At 40.8% G+C, this 24,287-nt stretch overlaps 1 protein-coding gene and 1 pseudogene across 1 annotated transcript; both read left to right on the top strand.

The window, feature by feature from the left end:
• The first annotated feature begins 4,635 nt into the window (after positions 1–4,635).
• S100Z (S100 calcium binding protein Z) lies at positions 4,636–9,601 on the top strand. Its single transcript, XM_004270861.1, is given in 5 exon segments — positions 4,636–4,693; positions 5,141–5,241; positions 7,474–7,510; positions 7,513–7,601; positions 9,425–9,601. Coding segments are annotated over 5 exon segments (462 nt in total).
• Positions 9,602–11,693: 2,092 nt separating this feature from the next.
• Positions 11,694–23,912, top strand: LOC125963968 (tigger transposable element-derived protein 1-like; annotated as a pseudogene).
• The last annotated feature ends 375 nt before the right edge of the window (positions 23,913–24,287 follow it).

Here is a 24,287-nt window from a genome sequence, read left to right as displayed (position 1 = left end):
ATCTGTAATGTATTTTTCAGTAATATTTTGAGTATTTGTCTTGAATTATATAATCTCTTACAGACTCTATCCGGCACTGGGTAAATACTTGCTACCTAATTGTGTGTGTGAAAAGGGCTTTATAAGCTGGAAAGTGCCTTAGGAAAGCCTGTGACTATTATAGCCAAGTCAGTATTTGGGTGGTTCAAATGCTTTGTCAACTCTATGATTTTTAAAACACTTCATTTTTTTGTTATGAAAGTAAAGTATGGCTATTACTAAAGATTTTAAATGACCAAAACCAAGAATAACACAAGCAGAAAGAAAAAAAAAAACCATAACATGATAATTTTGAATCTAGAATTTTATATGCTAATTTTACAATTCAACACTTTAAAGACTTGCCTAGGGACTTCCCTGGTGGTCAAGTGGGTAAGACTCCATGCTCCCAATGCAGGGGGCCCAGGTTTGATCCCTGGTGGGGAAACTAGATCCTGCATGCATGCTGCAACTACGAGTTCTCATGCCACAGCTAAAAAAAGATACCCTGAATGCCGCAACTAACACCTGGAGTAGCCAAAATAAATAAATAAAAAATATTAAAATAAAATGAAATAAAATAAAGACTTGCCTAATATGAAGATAGATTATAATTTAAAACAATGTATAATTACAATTGATGTTTTAATTGAAAAAGCAATTTAACAGCAACATTAAAAGTTTTTAAAAATTTGTTTTATTGAAGTATAGTTGATTTATAATGCTGTGTTAGTTTCTGCTGTACAGCAAAGTGATTCAGTTATACACACATATATATATTTTCATATTCTTTTCTATTATGGTTTATTACAGAATATTGAATATATTTCCCTGTGCTATATAGGAGGACCCTATTGTTTATCCATCCTATATATAATAGTTTGCATCTGCTAATCCCAAACTCCCAGTCCATCCCTCCCCCAGCCCCCCTCTCCTTTGGCAACCACAAGTCTGTTCTCTATGTCTGTGAGTCTGTTTCTGTTTTGTAGATAAGTTCATTTGTGTCATATTTTAGATTCTACATATAAGTGATATCATATCGTATTTCTCTTTCTGACTTACTTCACTTAATATGATAATCTCTAGGTCCATCCATGTTGCTGCAAATGGCATTATTTCATTCTTTTTATGGCTGAGTAGTATTCCATTGTGTATATATACCACATCTTTTTTTTTTTTGCTGTACGCAGGCCTCTCACTGCTGTGGCCTCTCCTGTTGTGGAGCACAGGCTCTGGACGCGCAGGCTCAGCGGCCATGGCTCACGGGCCCAGCCGCTCCGCGACATGTGGGATCCTCCCGGACTGGGGCACGAACCTGTGTCCCCTGCATCGGCAGGCAGACTCTCAACCACTGCGCCACCAGGGAAGCCATACCATGATGTTTTGATTACTGTAGCTTTGTAGTATTGTCTGAAGTCTGGGAGGGTTATGCTTCCTGCTTTGTTCTTTTCCTCAGGATTGCTTTGGCAATTCTGGGTCTTTTATGGTTCCATATAAATCATTTTAGGATTATTTGTTCTAGTTCTATGAAAAATGCCATGGTAATTTGATAGGGATTGCATTGAATCTGTAGGTTGCTTTGGGTAGTATGGCCATTTTAACAATAATCTTCCAACCCAGGAGCATGGGATATCTTTCCATTTCTTTGAATCATCTTCAATTTCCTATATTAATGTTTTATAATTCTCAGCATGTGTCTTTCACCTCCTTGTTCATGTTTATTCCTAAGTATTTTATTTAATTATTTTTTGATGTGATTTTTAAAGGGATTGTTTTTTTACTTTCCCTTTCTGATATTTCATTGTTAGTGTAAAGAAATGCAACTGATTTCTGTATATACTCTTATATCCTGCTACCCTGCTTAATTCATTTATCAGTTCTAGTAGTTTTTGTGTGGAGTCTTTAGGGTTTTCTATATATAGTATCATGTCACCTGTATATAATGACAATTTTACCTCTTCCCTTCCAATTCAGATATGTTTTATTTCTTTTTCTTGTCTGATTGTTGTGGCTAGCACTTCCAATACTATGCTGAATAGAAGTGGTGAGAGTGGGGATCCTTGGCTTGTTCCATATTTTAGGGGGGAGGCTTTCAGCTTTTCACCATTGAGTATTATGTTGGCTGTGGGTTTGTCATAAATAGTTTTTATTATGTTGATATATGGTCCCTTTATACCCACTTTGGTAACAGTTTTTATCATGAATGGATGTTGAATTTCAAATGCTTTTCCTGCATCTACTGAGAAAGAATTTTAAAATCATCCATAATTCTATTAAATAACTATTAAAACTATTTTCATTTTCCTTCTTTCTATATGTACACAAAATTTCCATTGTAGCATACATATGATTTTTATTTTACTATTTTCACTTGTTTTGCTAAAAAATTTTTTTGCATCCCTGTAGTCTTTTTTTTTCTTTTGCACTTCTGTAGTCTTTATAATTCTACTTTTAAATGGCTGCCTGGTTTAATCTTTTTGTCAGACAAACATGGATTTGAATCTCAGTTTGCTATAATCTACTTATGTGATTCTGGGAAAGTATTTTCTCTCTTTTTTTGAAGTGCTTTATTGGGTTATAATTGACATACAATAAACTGCATGTATTTGAAATGCAAACTTTAAGTTCTGACATGTATATACCTGTAAAAACATCACCACAATCAAGATAATGAACATATTCATCATGCCCAAAAGATTCTTCCTGCCCTTTTGTAATCTCTCCCTCTTACTCCATATAATTATTTTAGACTCACCCATGTCATTGTTATGAAAGTGACAGAACATTTGAACCAGGTTACTTAAAAAGACAAAACTGGAAACTTTGGAAGGAGACAGTTTAGCCTCCTCTATGACTCTGGCCTGGCCTCAGAGGCAGACCCTCCTAGGAATCTGTGGCAGGCTCAAGCACCTTTAGGGTGTCAGTTGTATCCCAGCTAATATTGATGGCTTATTTTTCACATATTTCCTTTTTTTCAGGCTCCATGGCCAAAGCCCCACTTTCCAGCAGCTCTGCTCTTTTTGCCTCCCACTTGTGGATTTTCAATAGCTTTTTTTTCTCTACAATAGTCCTTACTTTTAAACTCTCCCATATCTGATATTTCCATTCCTCTCATTCTTTGCATGCTATCTTGGATGTGAAGTTATAGCTTTTAGTCCTAAGGGTTATGACACACACCAGAAACTGAAAAGTAAAACTGTAATTAATGACTCATAGAGCAAGTAAGGTGCTACTGGAGGACCCCTCTGGGCTATGAACAGGTATGTCTCCCCTGCCCACCTGGGATTTCCTGTCACCTGTAAATTTGTGTCACTGGCCCGACAAGGTCCTGTTGAGACTTCTGACATTATCTTTGTTTCTGAAAGTCTCCTGGAGGGCAGAGGCTGGGGCTGGCTTACAACACAGACAAGTTCCTGAAGAAGGGCCACGCTCGATTTACAGTATCAAGCACACTCTGGGAATTAGAGGGCTTCCAGATGCAGTCCTGCAGCCTGACACCAAGGGGCAGCATATACCAAAGGAAACATCTAGCTCTGCTAAAGCCAAGCAGAAACGAAGCAGAAACCACCTTGCTTTTAAACCCCCAGAGCAAAGCACACAGAGGCCATATTCTCATCTCTCGAATCAGATTACAGCATTACAGCTTTTAAATATCTGTTAAGAGTTTTGCCTGCCAACTGAATTTTCCAAGAAGTCAATTTGTCGTTGAACATGATTTAAATATAATACTGCTGAGACCCACATACTCTGTAAGACTTACCCATTTTAGTGCATTTATAACTTCAGCAGCTTAATCTGAAAATAGTTCCAAATTCACACTCTTTCTATTCTTTTAAATGACTGTTGTCTGTCTGTCTCCTTTTCTTTCATGAAGCAAATTTTGTGTGTGGAATAACGGCAATCAAATAATTCTTTGGACAGTTAAACCAGACAAGGCTCAACTCTTTGGAGAGCTTAGTTTCCCTCTCTGAGGCATTTGTTCATTAATCCATCCATCAGCAAAGATTTCTGAGCATTTCCATCATATGCTTGACCCTGTACTAAATGCTGTGGAGTGCAAGGATGAATGAGATATCAATTCTGCCATCAGGGGACCCATTCAAAGTCTAGAGAGCGGGGAGTATGTGGGCAGACAAAAAAAAAAAGTGATTATAGGAATGTGTGATAAGTGCAATGATAAAAAAGAAAAAGAGATGCTCTGGGGGACAAGTGAGAACAGAGGTGGGCACCTATCAGGGTGAAGGTTGGGGAGTGGGGAAGCTTGCAGGAAAACTTCCAAGAGGAGATATTTGAACTGAGCCTTAAGTAATAGACAGAATTAGCATTCCAGGCAGTGGGCCCAGAAGAGCCAAGGCAGGGAAGAATGAGAGAGTACAACATTTTGGTCAGTTTGTAGGCAGGTCAGACCGTTGAATGCCCAGGAGTGTGGGTATTGATTTGTGTTTTAGATAAACTACTCTGACAGCAAAATGGAGCTCAGAATGGAGGAGAATAGTGAGTAGAGAGAGCAGTAAGGAAGCTACCACAGTAATAGAGACCAAAAATTACCAAGTCCTGAAGGTGGTGAAGAATGGAGAGAAATGGATAAGTTCAACTGATATTTAAAAATAGTGCCAGATGCCGGGTGATGGGAGCAGCTGGATGACAGAGCTGGTCAATACAGCAGGAGGAGCAGGTGTGGGTGTGGAGAGGGCATGGGTTTTGCTTTGGTCCTAACCAAGTTTGAGAAGCTTGTGGGACACTCTGGTAGGAATGGGGTCCAGCAGGTGGTTGGATAGTGGTTTTGGAGCTTAATAGAGAACTCTGGGCCAAAAGATATGGTCTGGGGAGTGATTGAAATCATAGGAGTAGCTGAAATCGCCAGAGTTTAGGAGTTGAAGAAAGTTGAAAGAAAGCATTCAGAAATGGGAGGCTCAGGAAAGTGTGGTCACAAAGCTATAGGGGTGTTCTTGGAGGGAAGACCCAACATAAAAAAGACGTCAGCATTCCCTGCATTCTCTATACTTAACACAGCCCCAATACAAATAGCAATGAGATTTGCTAAGGCAAAGTTCTTCTCCTGTATTTCCACAGGACCTGGCATAACATCAGTGCCTCACAAATATTTCGTGACTATACATAGGGACATGCATCCAGTGGAATAACAACTTCACACTGAAGTTGCATAAGTTGCAACAATATGCAACTTCAGTGAAGAATGGGGTAGATCTATATGCTGATACAGTAAGATTCATATGAAGTTAAAAAAACTAGGTGCACACATGTTGATGCTGTTATGGATATATACATTTAAGGATATATATATGTAATGTTGTATATAATTATATAAATGATAAACATATCTTTTTTTTTCTGTAAGGATAATAATAGCTGATACATACAAAGCACTCAGTGTGTTCCTGGCACATATTTTTTTTTTTTTTTTTTTTTTTTTTTTTGCGGTACGCGGGCCTCTCACTGCTGTGGCCTCTCCCATTGCGGAGCACAGGCTCCGGACGCGCAGGCTCAGCGGCCATGGCTCACGGGCCCAGCCGCTCCGCCGCACGTGGGATCCTCCCAGACCGGGGCACGAACCCGCGTCCCCTGCATCAGCAGGCAGACTCTCAACCACTGCGCCACCAGGGAAGCCCCCTGGCACATATTTTAACTCATTTAATCTTTTCTGTTGGGTAAGCTACTACTGTGATCCCTTTGATACAGATTGGGAAACGAAGACACAGAATGTGAGTGACTAGCCCAGGATCACATGGGGGCAGAGGTGAGAGCTGGAGCCAGGCAGTCCGTACTTTCTACCACCGTGACCTGCTTCTCACACAGGAAAATGTTAACCTAGAAGGACGAGGGTGGGGAATGGTGGAGAGAGAATTTTACTTTTATTTCATACTCTTGAGTATTTAAAATATTATTTTACCATGCACATTATACTCCTTTAATCATAAAAAAAAACAATTTAAAAATATTTTTGAGAATTGGGCTTTAGGTATAAGCTGAGAACATCCCTGGGGACCTCTCCGGAGGGTCCAGTAGGCTGCCTCGTGGTAAGATGGAGGAGGCGGGCTGGTCGAGGACACATCCCAACAGGCTTTGTGGAAAGGAAATACGAAGGAGATACTGGTTTGCTTTCCATATAATTAAAGTGCAGCCCTGAGAGCACAGCCAGCATTTAAAGCACAGCGGCCAGTTTCTGGCTTTGGTTTTTCCAGTGACTTATTTTTTGTTAAGTTTCTCTCACTTAGAAATCCTCCCGCTGTGGATTCCTACATGCATGGCCGCTAGGGCTTCATTCCATGGATTTCAACTTTTTTAGTTTTTGACTAGGCAATACAGTCCTGTAACTGAATACGTTAAAATCAGTTTAAAAGGGGTAAATGAGAAATCTTACTCCTAACCGCTCTGTTTCCACCTTGGCCCTTATAGCTACTACTTTTTTTTTTTTTTTTTTTACTTTCTTTGGTAACCTTTCAGTGATTCCTTAGACAAATTAAAGTATATATACACATATATATTCTTAGCTTTATTTCTTTCCTACACGCCCAGGGTCGCTGCTTTGTTCCTTTTTAAATTGGCACGTGGAGAGCTTCCTCTTTTTTTTTTTTTTTTTTAACAGCTAGACGACTCACCACTGTCCATTGGGTTAGTTTAGCGAGTCTGCTCTGAGCATATTCCCTTGACCTTGCTGTTGGCTTTGCTGAGGGGTCTCCAAGTTTGAACGAGTGTTTCTTCTCTGCTCCTCTATTTTTAGAGTTCTTCCCAGTCATCAGCTTCCTAGCAACTGACTGCATTTGTACCCACGCTCTCCGTAATGAGGGGTAACTGAAGGCTTCTCTTTCCCTCTTTGTCTTCTCTTCCAGGGCACACAGTGGGGGCCTGCCCTTCCCTGATGGCCCATGGGGCAGCAGCTCACACCTGTTCCTTCTCGTGATTAAAAACAGACTCAGAGTTACTTCCACTTGAATCTCTTGTCACTGCCAATTTTCATCTTCTTGGGAACAAATGTGCTGGAGTGAAACCCCCGGGTATATAGGCTTATAGTTTAATTGTAAACACCTGTTGACAGAGCCCTGCACTGGCTGAACAGTTATGAAGTTACGCATTTCCTTCCTCTTTTTGTTTATTTTTAATCTGTGTTCATCATGACTCTGTATTTGTTGTCTGATTACTAACTTCCCAACACTTTGAACCGGCTCCATCGTTGGGGAGTGGGGATTAGGGAGGAGAAAAACTCACCCACAAAGATCTCTGCGGCTTGCTCTAGATGGGCAGAATGTTTGGTTAATTGATTATCATGGTTTAACAACCATCACCTGGGGCGTGGGCTGACCGGGGGATGGCAATATTCCGTTTTAATGAAGGCGTTGATGTTTCCCCACCCACTTATCCGTCACAAATATTCTTTCCCTGGCTTTGGTGGCCTGCCCTGGGGTGGTCCCTTCTGCTGCCAACACGCCCGCCCAGCTGGAGATTGCCATGGACACCATGATTGGAATCTTCCACGCTACTCCTGCAAGGAAGGGAACAGGTTCAAGATCAACAAGGGGGAGCTGAAAATGCTCCTGCAGCGACACCTCACAGAATTCTTCTCGGTGAGTCTGGCTTTTCTCCCCATCCAGTCGAGGGTGGATGCGGTGCACATTCAGGGATAGCCTCCATGTACACCACCAACTCCTGTGTCCTGCCACACGTTGTATAATTCCTATCGAGATTCTAAATACAGGGAAGCAAACACTAGAGACCTTTGTTTTCTGTGTCTGTAGGCATGTGCGCTTTTCTGTAGTGCCTAGGGTTAGGGTTTCCAGTGTTGGAAATTATATTGGAGGCTTTTATCAATTATTCAGTGTCGTAGTACAGCAAAGGTATAGCTAGTTATACTAGGAGTTATAGTTATAACTAGTGTCACAAGTTATACCCGGACCTCTGTCCTGCTGTCTATAAATGAATAAATATTATGTTTGGGGCCAGAAATGAAGCCTGGGGTACTTTATGATATGATGGCAAATAGTGAATAACAAATACCAGGTGAGTTTGTCAGCCGAGAACAAGCTGATTGGGATTGACCGAAAGGGTGTGTCTGGCCAGTGACCAGTCGGGTAACAAATAGATTTACATCTCAAAACAGCCAAAAGTTCAATAAAACCACACGTGAAACCTTAGAATGCAGTGTTTGGAGGCTGCTCTCAAGAAAATGCTCACTCTTGTGTTTTTGGAGTTGCCTCGCATTGGTTTTAGCACGTGTAACAGCCTGGCATGATGTTATTCTGTCCAAACCCTGTGTTAAGACGATAGTAATTATAATTATGACACTCTTTTATCCCCACCCTCTATGGGAAAAGCTTAAAGTAAGAATTTTTAACATACAATACCTTTTCAGTAATTTTAAGAGCCCCTGAGAACATTTTTCTTTTTCAAATTCAGTTTGGCGACTGTATTACATAACATTTAGGATAAAAAACTCGGTAGGCCAGACTTGGCACATTGATTTATTCAAGTGAAATTTATAATTGTTTTTGATTGAGTTGATTTTGATCAATTCAGTTTAAATTTCCAACCATTTAATGGTTGGCAGCTAATGAGAGGACAATGGGGAGTTCTTGGAGGAAGTGAATTATACTTTTGGAAACATTTCTCATCAGCCTCTTATCATTGGAAAGGTAGGTGCTTCACCGCCCCACCCTTTCTGAACCCTGATCTCCTCAATGGGCTCCTTGCTTTCCTTTCCACCTATAAAATGGAGTCATCCTTATAAGATCTACCCTTTATTGGGTGCCTCTGTTTTGTTTTGCGACACACAAAACAGGCTGCCAGCTAAAATATTATATGACCCATGCCATATTTGGGACATACTTATACTAAAAAAGTATCCATTGCTCATCTGAAATCCACATTTAATTGGGCATCCTGAATTTTTACTTGCTAAATCTAACAACGTGGTGCTAAGCACTTATAAAAGCGTGTTGAAGTAGCCCCCAAATTTGTGGGAGATATTTTTTTCCTCATTTGATAAATTAGGACATTTAAAAATGTTAAGTGATTTGCTCCAAGTCCCATTGTTGGTAAATGGCAGAGCCACTCACGATCCCCCTTTGGCTTCAAGGCTTCCTTCTTTTCATGTCCCCCTGATTTCCTCCCCAGGTCCTGGCCCTCAGCCTGTCCAGCTCACTTGGATATGCTGCTGTTTGCTCCTCTTGGTGTTTAGGTCTGAGGATTATATGGTGGGGGTGGGGCAGAAGCCCAGACTCATTCAGAATGTGTGCCTGGTTCAAACCTCCCTGCAAATAGGCTCTTGGAAATTGCTTTAGATGCTAAAAATGGAAATGCAAACTTTAATGTAGATAAAAGGAAAATACGATTTCAGTTGTCATTGTGAACCTCAGAGCCTGGGAGTTAGAAATTTTCTTTTTCCTTTTAGTGTCAAAAGGATCCTGAGTTGGTTGATAAGATAATGTAGGACCTGGATGCCAATAAGGACAACAAAGTGGATTTTAATGAATTCGTGGTCACGGTGGCAGCTCTGACCATTGCTTGTAATGATTACTTTGTAGAACAATTGAAGAAGAAAGGAAAGACAAGTAGTAAGCTAATCTAAAGGCAGAAATATATCCACAGTTATTTACCGACTGTTCATCTATACCCTCCAGATCCATAGTCGTAGTAATGCCATTTATAGCTAAAATATACATATAATTAGTTGCTAGTATTAGTAAATGATGCATACCTTAATATATTGACTTTAAATAAATATTCCAAATTTTATATGCCCTTCTTGAAATTTTCCTATATATATTTTTTAAATTGAAGAATAGTTGGTTTACATGTTGGGTTAGCTTGAGGTGTACATCAAAGTGATTCAGTATCTATTCTTTTTCAGATTTTTTTCCATTATAATTTATTACATGATATTGAATACATTGGGTTGGCCAAAAAGTTCGTTCAGGTTTTTCCGTATCATCCTACAGAGAAACCTGAATGAACGTTCTGCCCAACCCAATAGTTCCCTGTGCTATACAGTAGGTCCTTGTTGTTTATCTTTTTTTTTTTTTTTTGCGGTACGCAGGCCTCTCACTGTTGCGGCCTCTCCCGTTGAGGAGCACAGGCTCCGGACGCGCAAGCTCAGCGGCCATGGCTCACGGGCCCAGCCGCTCCGCGGCATGTGGGATCCTCCCGGACTGGGGCACGAACCCGTGTCCCCTGCATCGGCAGGCGGACTCTCAACCACTGCGCCACCAGGGAAGCCCTGTTTATCTATTTTATATATAGTAGTGTGTATCTATTCATCTCAAGTAAAGATGTTATATACTTTTTTGTCAAAGAGAGAGCATCACAAAAATTTAGCTCTTTCAAATGAGACTAGAACTCAGCAAATTTCTCAGACATTCATCATCCTTAAATTGTACTTTGAAATTATCCTATTAAAGAAATAAAGTGGTTCTTGCACCCTCTTGTGATTCTGCTTCGAGAAGACGAAGCTGTGATGGTCTGTAAACAGAAAGGCTGATAAGTGGAAGGAAGTGCTGGCTTTTGCAGTGAGTTAGCTCAGGGAAGGGGTAAGTCCAGGATGCCCAAGCCAAGAGAGTGCGGCCAGCAACCCTTGGGGGCTGGTGTAGAAATACCTCCTTGTCCCTGGGGTCAGGTGATTCTGAGGCAAGTGTCTTAACGCCATTTCCCAGGGCTTCCCCTGGGCTGAGCTTCTGTGGCCCCCGGGGGAGGAGGCCTTGGTCTCGCACCTGCTCTGGGCTGCCTTCCCTTCCTGGTCTCGCTGTGAAGCCCCACCCATGTGTCCTGCATCTCTCAAACTACTTGTGTCAGGGTCTGCTTGGAGGAAACCCAAACTGTGACAGATCCTTTGCAGCGGTCCCCAACCTTTTTGGCACCAGGGACCGGTTTCGTTGGAAGACAGGTTTTCCACGGACAGCCGGGATGCGAGTGGGGGCGGGTGGGGGATGGTTCAGGCGGAAATGCGAGCGATGGGGAGAGGCAGATGAAGCTTCCCTCGCTTGCCCGCTGCCCACCTCCTGCTGTGCGGACCAGTTCCTAGCAGGCCACGAACTGGTACCCGTCCGCGTCCCGAGGGTTGGGGAACCCTGCTTTGGAGAATTTAAGAAAGGGAATGGTGTGATTATATTTATAATTTTAAGTGCTCATCCCAGCCACCGTGTGAACAAAGGGCTAGAGAGAGGGCAAGTGTGGAAGAGGGTGACCTGCTAGGAGGCCGAATGCTGTGGTCTGAGGGAGAGACAATGGTATCTCCGGCCGGGGTCTGAGCAATGGAGATGAAGAGAAGCAGTTGAATTTGCTGTCTTTTGCAGGTAGGAGTGATAGGACTTGCTGAGGGATTGGTAACCAAGTGTAGGAAAAGAGAGCAGTCCAGGACGATAGAACGGGTACTGCTATTGCCTATCTGAGTCCGTTCTACCTTTCTTCCATATATCAGAGCCCTGATTTATGCAGGGTGGCAATGTGCTTAGCTTAAAAGCCATATTTCCCAGCTTCTCTTGTATCTGAGGTAGAGCTTGTAACAGTTCCGGGCAATGAGAGATAAGCAGAAATCTACTAGGGATTTCTGGGAGTGTTTTGCTGTTTCCATATAGGCTCTGTGCCTTCCACCTTGTTAATTCCTTCCTTTTCTTTCCATTGGCATGTGAATGTGAGGCTGGAGGTGGGGCTGTCATCTTGCGACCATGAGGACGGTGAAGAAAAAAGATAGAAGGAGCCGGGACATTGTTAGCTTAGGGGGACCAGTGCATAGCTCTGGTCTGCCTGCCTCTGGTCCTCTTATTATATGAAAATAAACAAACAAAAAACCCCTGCTCTCTGGTTAAGGTGGATTCTGTTAACATGCAGCTGAATGCAATCCCTAACGTTTAGATTTTTGGTCAAGCAAATGATGCAATTTACTAAATGGGAAAGACTGGGGTAGGAGGGGCTTTATGTGGGGACACTGAGCTCTGTGTGAAATCTCTATTGAACATCTAAGTGGAGATATCATATGTGCAGTTGGATATATGATCTAGTCCAGAGCTCAGGGTAAACAGGGAACTGGTGATACAGATTTGGGAGTCATTAGCATCTAGATGGTATTAAGCCACAGGACTAGAGGAGCTCACTTAGGATGAGAATGTGGATAGAGAAGAAGAAAGGTCCAACAGTTAGCTTTCAGCAGAAAGAGGAGCCAACAAATGATACACCAAAGGCATAGTCAGGGAGTAGAAGGAAAACCAGGTAAGCGCAGTACTTCAGAAGCCTAGGGGAGAACGTCTCTGGAGAAGGAAAGAGGGTGAAATCCACTGAGAGGAGGAGTAAGTTGAGAACAGAGACCTGACCTTTAGATTTGCCAAGGTAGAGATCATCAGTAACATCAAGGACCCTGACCAAAGTGATTCTGCTTACAGAGGTGCCTATCTCCCTATCTGGCTGATAGTAGGTGCTCAATAAATATTTAATAAACAAATAAAAGAATCAGCCAATTGTTGACTTTCTAGTGCTAAGACCTGTCATTTTGTTCTTTAAATAGGATTTTTGTTTGTTTGTTTCCCTTAAGCTCATTCTGAGCAGATAGGACAGAGAGAATTTAGAGGTCAGAACATTCTAGAGAAGTGTATACCGTTGGTATTTATTTACTCCTATCTGTCAAAATGTTGGAAGAAAAAATGAGAAGAAAAAATTGAACACTCTTTTCAGAGATGTTTAGGCTCTTTTCTTATAAGCAGGCATATTAATTATGCAAGAGAAGGTCTGACTATTTCTCAGGGACCTTTAAACTTTTCATTTAATTTGGTCCAAAGTTTACATATTGAAAAATGGGCCACTAAATCATGAGAAGTAAATCCAAAAATTTCCTCATGTTCTATTAAAGGAAGGACATTCTCAACAGAGAGAAATAAATGGAAAAGCAATGTTCATTTCATGGTGTTTCTAAAAATTGATGAAAAGTTAGGAAAAGCAATTTATGTGTCAAATTAGATTTCAAATGAGTAAGAATTACATGATGTACCAAAAGCTCTTTTCTAGTAAAGGAAAGGCTTTCTTTTGTGTATACGTGTTAGGTACTTACAATAAGTTTGTAGGAGGCAAAATTGATTATTTCTTCCGCCCAGAGGCACTGGCCTTGCATTTGCTGGAGCTTAAATCAGCTTTAAACAATATTCAAGGGTCATCTCTAAATTAGCACATTCTGATGTTTAACATTTTCTCAGTGTGGTTATTGGAAGACAAGGCTTAGGGAAGACAATAGCCTACGTCTGCTTGGGGCCCTGGGCTTGAGATATGGCTGACAACACAAACAGCTAGAAAGCATTAAAGAAAAACAAAAGCCTTAAGTTTTAATTTTAAAACCAGATTTTGTTTTTCCTTAAGAATCATGGGGTTAAGGAAGGCTTTACAGAGGCAAAGAAATGGGGCAAGGATATTAAAGAGAGAACTTGGGCAAAGTCACACAGGTATGAAAGAACAGGACATGTTGGGGAGAATGCTGTTGTTTGGGGCACCCTAGGGTATGGGGTGTGGGAGATCAGGAAATGGGGCTGGAGAGGTAGACAGGGCTCAGAATCAGAAAGGGCCTTGGGTGTTAATGTGAGAAATTTGAAATTTATCCTGAATGTTATGAGAAACCACTGTAGGATTTTATGTATTTTTTTCTTATTACTTAGAGCAGTTTTTATGTTTCTAAATGTCCCCCTAAAATATTTAAATCTTTAAAGCAGTGGTTTTGAACTCTAACTTCACATTACACTCACCCAAGCTATTGCATAAAAATATAGATGAATATAAGCTCCACCCCCACTAAGATTCTGATTCAATTGGTCTGGGAACAGGACCCAGGAATCAGAATTTTAAAAAGAGCACCAGGTGATTCTAAATGCAGACAGGGTTGAAAAACCCTCCTTTTTATGGTGACTTGCTTAATCAAGTAATCAGATCAACTTCTGGCTGAGAAGTGTGCAGGACAGTGACTGTTCCAACTTTAATGTGTGTGAACCATCTGGTGATCCAATTCTGCATCAGTAGGTCTGGGCTGGGGCCTGAGGTTCTGCATTTCTAAGAAACTCCTAGACATTGACAGTGCTGATAGAAATGCTCTAGGATGAAGAGGAAAGGGTCGGAACAAAAGTATGGAGGTGCTGTTTTGGAAGCAGGCACCTGTAGAATAGTTCTTGCTGGGGAATACTCCTTTTGGAAGAATATAAGACAACACAAGGCATTAGGCACAGAGAGGGCTGGGGGAGAGGCGGAAGCAACCAGGAAGGAACATTCCCTAAGGCCGCAGGGGAGGGGGAGGAACAGTCTGCCACCGGACTGCCTTGTGTTGTTACTGAACACAAGTTCATGTGCCCGAAGCACAGAGAGGCCAAACAGAAACGTCAGAATTTGGAGCAGAGAAAAGTTTATTGCAGGGCCAAGCAAGGGGAATGGGTGTCTGGTGCTCTAAAAAACCCCCGACCTCCCCATTGGTTTCGAGGACAATCTTTTATATGCAAAATTTAGAGTGAGGACTGCAGGGTGTGTGACTTTCTTCTGATTGGTTGGTGGTGAGGTAAAGGGGCGGTGCCCCAGGAATCTTGTGCTCAGCCTGAAGTCACCATCCTCTACCTGGGTGGGGGCCTCAGTTCTGCAGAAGAACTCGAAGATATTGTTACATGTATTCCTTGAGGAGGAACCAGGATCCTGCTCTGTAGCTTCTTGATTTTTTGCTACTTTGTTTCTGCATTCCTTCACTTCCCTGATTAGCCACTGTTTGAATCTGCTCTCCTACACCTCATACTCTAGGGTGCCCCAAACCACTGGCATTCTCCCCAGCAGGTCCTGTTGCTTCATAACTTCTTATTCTGCAAATAAGAAATGGGGCAGGGGGGTGGACACAGAAAGGCTTTTGTATCCAGGAGGGCCTTCCTCAGATTCAAGGTCAAAGATCTTGGACAAGTTATTTAACTTCTTTAAGCCTCATTTTTCTGGCATGTCTCAACTCTAGTGGCTCACCTATATCAGTCGACAAGGAACACATTGATCGTTGGAATCCCTAGGCCCCACCCCTGTCCAAATGAACCAGAAAGGAGAAAAGGGGTAGGTGAGCATTTGCATTGACAGCAAGCTCTCTCGGTGGATATTATGTACCCTCAACTTGCAGAACTAGAACTCTGGTGGTTAAAATAAGATAGCAAGTGCCTGGAACATAATAAGTGCTCAGTAAGTGGTAACCATACGGGTGAAGATGGTGAGCACTTCTGGTCCAGCCTCGTTCTGCAGCTCATGGGTTTTATCCAACCTTCTCTCTCAAGTTGGTGCCTCCGGCTGCCTGCCACCAGAAGAGGCTACTGTTCCCCTTGAGTTCTCCCACTTTCTCAGAGTTTCTTTTCAAGAAATGGAACACTATGCAGTCATTACACACGTGTTTTCAAAGACCATTGACTATAATGGAAAGTGCCTAGTATATAATATTAACTTTAAATAACAGTGTGTCTGATATGGTCCCAATTTGGTTTCAAAAAAGTGCTATAGCGTGAGTTTTTAAGATACTGCTTTGTTTCTACTTGCAATTTTTATTTTTCTTTATCCCAATCAAGAGGAGAAAGGCTTCCTTACAAAGGGAAGCCCTATGATGGCCTGGAAATCAAAAGTTGCCTGGAAACCACTTCCTTTTCTAATTTTTGTTTTCCAGAGCTTGAGCCATTAAGGTAATTATGTGAGAGGTCTCCAAGGAAAATGTCAGGAGAAGGAGAATTATCCCAGAGGAAAGGATTTCCCCTGAGCTCTGGAGGAAAGGAGGCGGTTTCTGGTCCCCAGAGTAGTGCAGGCCTCAGCAATTGAATGGCCTCTCCCCGGAATCCTCTTCTAGGATTCCCATCTCCTCATCTTTTTTATTTTATTTGTGGTACGCGGGCCTCTCACTGCTGTGGCCTCTCCCGTTGCGGAGCACAGGCTCTGGACGCGCAGGCTCAGTGGCCATGGCTCACGGGCCCAGCTGCTCCGCGGCATGTGGGATCGTCCCAGACCGGGGCACGAACCCGTGTCCCCTGCATCGGCAGGTGGACTCTCAACCACTGCGCCACCAGGGAAGCCCCTCTTCATCTTCTTTGTTATAGATCACCCACTGGAGGAGCATGATCACCTAAGGGTGCACTCAGGGTTTCTACCATCACCTTTTGCAAGTTTTACATAGGTTTCTCCAACTTTCCTTTGGAATGTAGTGTCTATTATCTTAAGGCTTCAGCCAATTTCTAACATCCGGGTATATGTACCTAGAAAAGAGCCTGGAAGGAAACCTACCGAAATGTTCACCATGGATGGTGGCGTTATAGGCGATTTTGATGTTTTCTTTATAATTTTATCTAATTTCTGATGTTTCAGCAATGAACAATAATCAGAAGAAAGTGATGTTATTTATTTTCATGAGAGGATTCCCACTACTCTGGCTTTACATGCTTTATTCCTCCCTTATGCGCCTCTTACCAACTAAAAAGTCTTTTTGTCTGAGACAGCTTCCTCAGCCCTGCTTGCCTTTTACAATGTCCTCTTCTGTATTGTCTTACTTGTCTTTCTAACCCTAGCACCTAGCATAGCACCAACATATCAGAGAGTGAAGCACATGATCTTTGACATGAACCTATCTTGAGAGTGCCAAGGATTTTCTTTGTTCACATCATCACCATTATAAAGAATTTCCACTGGACAGTTATAGCACTGACCAAATAACAGAGCCCCCTTGTTGACAGAGAGCAAATTATCATGTGCTGAACCCTGGAGTTCCACAGGGATAAGCAAGAAACAATCTTTTTTTTTTTTTTTTTTTTTTTTTTTGCGGTACGTGGGCCTCGCACTGCTGCGGCCTCTCCCGTTGCAGAGCACAGGCTCCGGACGCGCAGGCTCAGCGGCCACGGCTCGCGGGTCCAGCCGCTCCACAGCACGTGGGATCTTCCCGGACCGGGCCGCGAACCCGCGTCCCCTGCATCGGCAGGCGGACTCTCAACCACTGCGCCACCAGGGAAGCCCCAAGAAACAATCTTTTTAAAGGGGTTATTGACAAGCATCCCTGCTAGCAATTCCCAAGTGACAGAAATTTGGTCATCAAATATCACCTAGTATGAGCAAAGAACAGTTGAAAGTTAAGGCCCAAGAACATTTTAAAACCCCTGAAATCTACCTAAGCAGTTTCAATTTTAGAGGTGCTCTTTCCATACAACATTAACATATACTTATATAAGTGTACTGATATTGGCCACAGATGCATCTGACATTTCATTCATTAGGTTGTATTAAAGATTTTTTTTTTTTGCAGGGGAAGATAAATTAAAAACACACAAGAAACATCCCTGGATTTTTCCTTAAAAAAGAACAAAAAGGCTGTTTTTTTCTCATACCGCCACCCCAACCACCACCACTTCCTCCCAGCTCCTGGATGCCACTGATTAGTTTTTTTGTTTCTATAGTATTGCATTTTCCAGCAGGTCATATAAATGGAATCATGTAGTATATAGCCTTTGAGTCTGGCTTTTTCCACTTAGTGTAATACGTTTGAGATTCATCCCTGATTTTGTGTGTTTCCAATAGCTTATTCCTTTTTATTGCTGAGCAGTATTTCATTTTATGAATCTACCATGATTTGTTTATTCATTCACCAACTGAAGGATGTTTGGATTGTTTCCAATTTTGAGTGACTGTGAATAAATCTGCTATAAATATTGGTGAACAGGTTTTTCTATGGACATAAATTTTCATTTTGCTTGTACCTAAGCATGGGATCCCTGGTAGTATGGTATTACGAGATTTAAATTTTTAACCTTTCTAATAGTGGTGAAGTGGTACCTCCTGTGGTTTTAATTTGCATTTCCTTAATAACTAATGATGTTGAACATTTTTTATATGTATATTTGCCATCTATATGTCTTCTTTGGTAAAGTATCTGTTCAAGTCTTTGGCCCATTAAAAAAGTTGGGTTGTTTATGTTTTTATTTATTTATTTTTAAGATTTATTTATTATTTATTTTATTTATTTTTGGCTGCGTTGGGTCTTAGTTGCGGCACACAGGATCTTCATTGAGGCGTGCGGGATCTTTTGTGGTGGCATGAGTGTTTTCTCTTCTCTAGTTGTGGCACGCAGGCTCCAGGGCACGTGGGCTCTGTAGTTGTGGTGCGCGGGTTCCAGAGCACGTGGGCTCTGTAGTTTGCAGCACGCAGGCTCTAGTTTAGGCGCACGAGCTCTGTAGTTGTGGTACACGGGCTTAGTTGCCCCGCAACATGTGGGATCTTAGTTCCCTGACCAGGGATCGAGCCCACGTGCCCTGCATTGCAAGGTGGATTGTTTACCACTGGACCACCAGGGAAGTCCCCTATGTTTTTGAGTTTTAAAAGTTCTTTTCTGATTTAAAAGATTAAGGTATAATTTACATATGACATTATGTTAGTTTTAAGTGTATAGCATAATGATTTGGTATTTGTATGTACTGCAAAATGATCACCACAATAAGTCTAGTTAACATATATTACCATACATAGTTACACAAAATTCTTTTCTTGTGATGAGAACTTTTAAGATCTATTGTTTTAGCAATTTTCAAATATACAATACAATACAATATTATTAACTATAGTCACTATGGCTTATTTATTTTATAACTGGAAGTTTTTACCTTTTGACCACCTTCATCCATTTTTATACTTCCTAAATATAAGACCTTTGTCAAATATGTGCTATGCAAATATTTTCTCCCTTTTCATTCTCTTGACATTGTCTTTCACAGAGCACAAATTTTTAATTTTGAAGAAGTCAGATTTATCATTTTTTTTTTTTTTTTTTTTTGGTTGCATTAGGTCTTCGTTGCTGCGTGAGGGCTTTCTCTAGTTGCGGCGAGCAGGGGCTACTCTTTGTTGCGGTGCATGGACTTCTCATTGCGGTGGCTTCTCTTATTGTGGAGCACAGGCTCTAGGTGCACAGGCTTCAGTAGTTGTGGCTCGCGGGTTCTAGAGCTCAGGCTCAGTAGTTGTGGCACATGGGCTTAGTTGCTCCGCGGCCTGTGGGATCTTCCCAGACCAGGGCTCGAACCCATGTCCTCTGCATTGGCAGGCAGATTCTTAACCACTGCACCACCAAGGAAGCCCTATCATTGTTTTTTAATGGATCGTGCTTTTGATATTGTATCAAAGAAGACTTTGCATAAGCCAGTGGTTTTCAAATGGGAGACAACCCACCTATCCTGAATATTTGGCAATGTCTGAAGACGTTTTTGATTGTTATGACTGGGGGTGGGGGTGCTACTGGTGACTAGTGGAACTAAGGATGCTGCTAAACATCCTACAATGCACAGAAGAGCCCCTCACACAAGAATTATCCAATCCAAAATGTAAATAGTGCTAAGGCTGAGAAACCCTGGCTTAACTCAAGGTCAAAAAGATTTTGTTCTTTTACTTCTTTTTTATTTTTAAGAAATTTTTGTAATGTTAGATTCTACATTTAGGTTTATGACAAATTTTGTGTTAAGTTTTGTACATGGTGGAAGACATGGATTGAAGTTCTTTTTCATTTTTTGGCATGGATGTTCAATTATTTCAGTAATATTTGTTGAAGAGACTATCTTTTCCCATTGAACTGCCTTTGATTACATATGCATGGGTCTATTTCTGGACTTTCTTCTGTTGCTCTATTGCTTATCTTTTCCCTAATACCATATGGTCTTGATAACTTGCTTTATAGTAAGTCTTGAAATGAGATGGTCTGAGTCTTATAATTTTATACTTCTTTTTCAAAATAGTTTTGCTATTCTATTTTATCTCATTCTTTTTGATAGCAGCTTTTAGAGGTACACTGAATACATATTTGAGTTGTCAATGGCCAACCATTAAATTCAATATTTGGCCAAAGGTGAGACTAAAGTTAAGTAATACCACCATAGAAAGAGAACTTCCAGTATAAAAGAAAAAATTCAAGCTTTTATTTTAAAATGTAATTATTATTATCACAACTTTATTATTAAAAGTTTTGATAGTCATATTTTACAAATTAGATATTATATTGTAGGGATAATAATTTCTGCACAGTTAGATTTGCTCTTGCAGTGAATAAACTACTGAGAGCAATCACTGAAAAAGCTATAAAAAAGATATACTCAAAAAACTGTAGGTTAATCAGGATGGAAATCTAAAAAATATTCAAGTAACTCACAAAAAATATAGGAAGAATAAAAACAGAGAAATTAAAAACACAGTGAACAAACAGAAAACAAAAAATAAAATGATAAACTTAAGCCCTAATATCAATAATTACATTAAATGTAAATGGTCTAAATATGACAAAAACATAGAGATTAGCAGAATGGATTAAAAACATAGCCCATGGGCTTCCCTGGTGGCACAGTGGTTGAGAGTCTGCCTGCTGATGCAGGGGACACGGGTTCGTGTCCTGGTCCGGGAAGATCCCACATGCCACAGAGCGGCTGGGCCCGTGAGCCATGGCCGCTGAGCCTGCGCGTCCGGAGCCTGTGCTTCACAATGGGAGAGGCCACAACAGTGAGAGGCCTGAGAACCGCAAAAAAAAAAAAAAAAACATAGCCCAACTATATTGTCTACAAGAAACTCATTTCAAATGTAATGTTATAGATAGATTGAAGTTAAAGGACAGAAATGTTATATCAAACAAACGTTAATAAAAGAAAGCAAGATTGGCTATGTTAATATCAGATAAAATAGACTTCAGAGCAAACAAAATTACCAGAGATGGAGAGAGAAGTTACATAATTATAAAGAGTCAATCTATCATGAAGATGTAGCAATCCTAAATATACATGTACTAACAAGAATTACAAAATCTATGAAGTAAACACTCATAGAACTAAAAGGAGAAATAGACAAATTCACAGTTATAGTCGAAGACTTCAACACACCTCTCTCAATAATTGATAGAAGAAGCAGACAGAAAATTAGCAAAGATACAGAAGAAATCAACACTACCATCAACCAACTGGATCTAATTGACATTTATAGAACACTCTGCTCATAAAGAGCAGACAATACATTCTTTTCAAGTGCCAATGGAACATATACGAAGGCAGACCATATCCTGGGCCATTAAAAAAAAAATTAAACACATTGAAATCCTGAGAAGGGTTCCCTGAGCACAATGGAAACAAACTACAAATCCATCGCATAAAGATAAGATGAAACTCTCCAAACACTGGGAAACGAATCAACATACTTCTAAATAATCTATGGGTCAAAGAGGAGATCTTCATGAAAATTAAAAATATACACTCAACTGAATGAAAATGAAAGTACAATGTATCAAATTTATAGGACACAAAGAAGAAGTCCTGAAAGAGAAATTTATAGCACCAAACCCTTACATTGGAAAAGAGAAGAATCAAATCAGTTTCTCACAATTTGTATAAATCTGTAATTATCTCAAAATAAAAAGTTTAATTATATATAAAATACACATATAAATATATATTTACATACATACCTTCTTTATTGCACTTTATTGTGCTTCACAGATATTGTGTTTTTTGACAAATCGAAGGTTTGTGGCAACTGCATGGAGCAAGTCTATCAGCAGGACCATTTTTCCAACAGCATTTGCTCATTTCGTGTCCCTTTGTCACATTTTGGTAATTCTCGTAATATTTCAAACTCTCTCATTATTATTATATTTGTTATGGTGATCTGTGATCAGTGATCTTTGATGTTACTATTGTAATTACTTTGAGGCACCACAAACTACGCCTGTATAAGATGGTGAGCTTAATAAATGTTGTGTGTGTGCTGATTGCTCCACCAACTGGCCGTTCCCCTGTCTCTCTCCCTCTCCTTGGGCCTCCTTGTTCCCTGAGACACAACAATATTAAAATTAGACCAATTAATAACCCTACAATGGCCTTAAGTGTTCAAGTAAAAGGAAGAGTCATACATCTCTCACTCTAAATCAAAAGCTAGAAACACTAAGCTTAGTGAGAAAAGCTTGTTGAAAGCTGAGATATGCCAAAAGTTAGGCCTCCTGCACCAAACAGTTAGCCAAGTTGTGAATGCAAAGGATAAATTCTTGATGGAAGTTAAAAATGCTACTCCAGTGAACACACAGATGATAAGAAAGTGAAACATCCTTATTGCTGATACGGAGAAAGTTTTAGTGGTCTGGATAGAAGATCAAACCAGCCTTAAGGAAACAGTATTTCCTAATAAAGCCTAATTCAGAGCAAGGCCCTAAGGCCTCTTTGATTCTATGAAGGCTGAGAGAGGTGAGGAAGCTGCAGAAGAAAAGTTTGAAGCCAGCAGAGGTTGGTTCATGAGGTTTAAGGAAATAAGCTGTCTCTATAACACAGCTCAAGGTGAAGCAGCAAGTGTTGTAGAAGCTGCAGCATGTTATCCAAAAGATCTAGCTAACATCATTAATGAAGGTGGCTATGCTACACAACAGATTTTCAATGTAGACGAAATAGCCTTCTACTGAAGAAGATGCCATTAGGACTTTTCATAGCTAGAGAGAAGTCAATGCCTGGCTTTAAAGCTTCAAAGGATAGGCTGACTCTCCTGTTTGGGGCTAAGATAGCTTGTGATGTTAAATTGAAGCCAATGCTCATTTACTATTTTGAAAATCCTAGGGCCCTTAAGAGTTAGGCTAAATCTATTTTGCCTGTTCTCTAGAAATGGGACTAAGCCTGAATGACTGCACATCTGCTTACAACGTGGTTTACTGATATTTTAAGCACATTGTTGAGATCTGCTGCTCAGAAAAAAAGATTACTTTCAAAATATTACTGTTAGTTATGAAGCAGAAACTAGCACACCATTGTAAAGCAATTATACTCCAATAAAGATGTAAAAAAAAAAAATTACTGTTAGGGCTTCCCTGGTGGCGCAGTGGTTGAGAGTCCGCCTGCCGATGCAGGCGACACGGGTTCGTGCCCCGGTCCGGGAAGATCCCACATGCCGCGGAGCAGCTGGGCCCGTGAGCCATGGCTGCTGAGCCTGCGCGTCCTGAGCCTGTACTCCGCAACGGGAGAGGCCACAGCAGTGAGAGGCCCGCATACCGAAAAAAAAAAAAAAAATTACTGTTAATTGACAATGCACCTGGTCACCCAACAGCTCTGATGAAGATGTACAATGAGATTCATGTTGTTTTCACGCCTTCTAACACAACAACCATTCTGCAGCCTATGGATCAAAGAGTAATTTTGACCTTTAAGTCTTATTATTTAAGAAATACATGTCATAAGGCTATAGCTGCCATAGACAGTGATTCCTCTGATGGATATGGATAAAGTCAATTGAAAACCTTCTGGAAAGGATTCACTATTCTAGATGCTACTATGACCATTCATGATTCATGGAAAGAGGTCAAAATATAAACATTAACAGGAGTTGGAAGAAGTTGATTCAAACCCTCATGGATGCCTTTGAGAGGTTCAAGGCTTCAGTAGAGGAAGTCACTGCAGATGTTGTGGAAATCGCAAGAGAACTAGAATTAGATGTGGAGCCTGAAGATGTGACTGAGTTGCTGCACTCTCAGAAAATTTTAAGGGATGAGGAGTTGCTTCTTATGGATGAGCAAAGAAAGTGGTTTCTTGAGATGGAATCTACTCCTGGTGAAGATGCTGTGAAGATTTTTGAAATTACAACAAAGGATTTAGAATAAACCATAAACTTAGTTGATAAAGCAGCTTCAGGGTTTGAGAGGACTGACTCCAGTTTTGAAAGAAGTTCTGCTGCGGGTAAAATGCTATCAAATGCTCTGTAGCATTGCATGCTACAGAGAAATCGTTAGTGAAAGGAGGAGTCCATCAAGCTATGTGGCAAACTTCATGGCTGTCTTATTTAAGAAATGACCACAGCCACCCCAGCCTTCAGCAGTCACCACCCTGATCAGTCATCATCCACCAACATCAAGGCAAGATCCTCCACCAGCAAAAAGATTATGATTTGCTGAAGGCTGAGATGATGGTTAGCATTTTTTAACAATAAGTAAATTTTGTCCAAGAATTTTATTTTATTTTATTTTATTAAATTTTTTTGACCATGCCGCATGGCCTGTGGGATCTCAGTTCCCCGAGCAGGGATCGAATCCTGCACTGGAAGTGCAGAGTCTTAACCACTCGACTGCCAGGTAGGTCCCTGAATTTATTTTTAACAGCTGCCTTTTACAGAATTGAATATCTTTTAAAAATTATTTTTTATTAAAGTATAGTTGATTTACAATGTTTCAAGTGTACAAGAGTAGTTTTTTTTTTTTTTTTTTTTTTTAACTGTACACGGGCCTCTCACTGCTGTAGCCTCTCCCGCCGCGGAGCACAGGC

This window comes from Orcinus orca, chromosome 3 (assembly GCF_937001465.1).
Source record: "Orcinus orca chromosome 3, mOrcOrc1.1, whole genome shotgun sequence".
NCBI classification, from domain to species: Eukaryota; Metazoa; Chordata; class Mammalia; order Artiodactyla; family Delphinidae; genus Orcinus; species Orcinus orca.
This window is presented reverse-complemented; position numbering and strand designations above follow the sequence as displayed.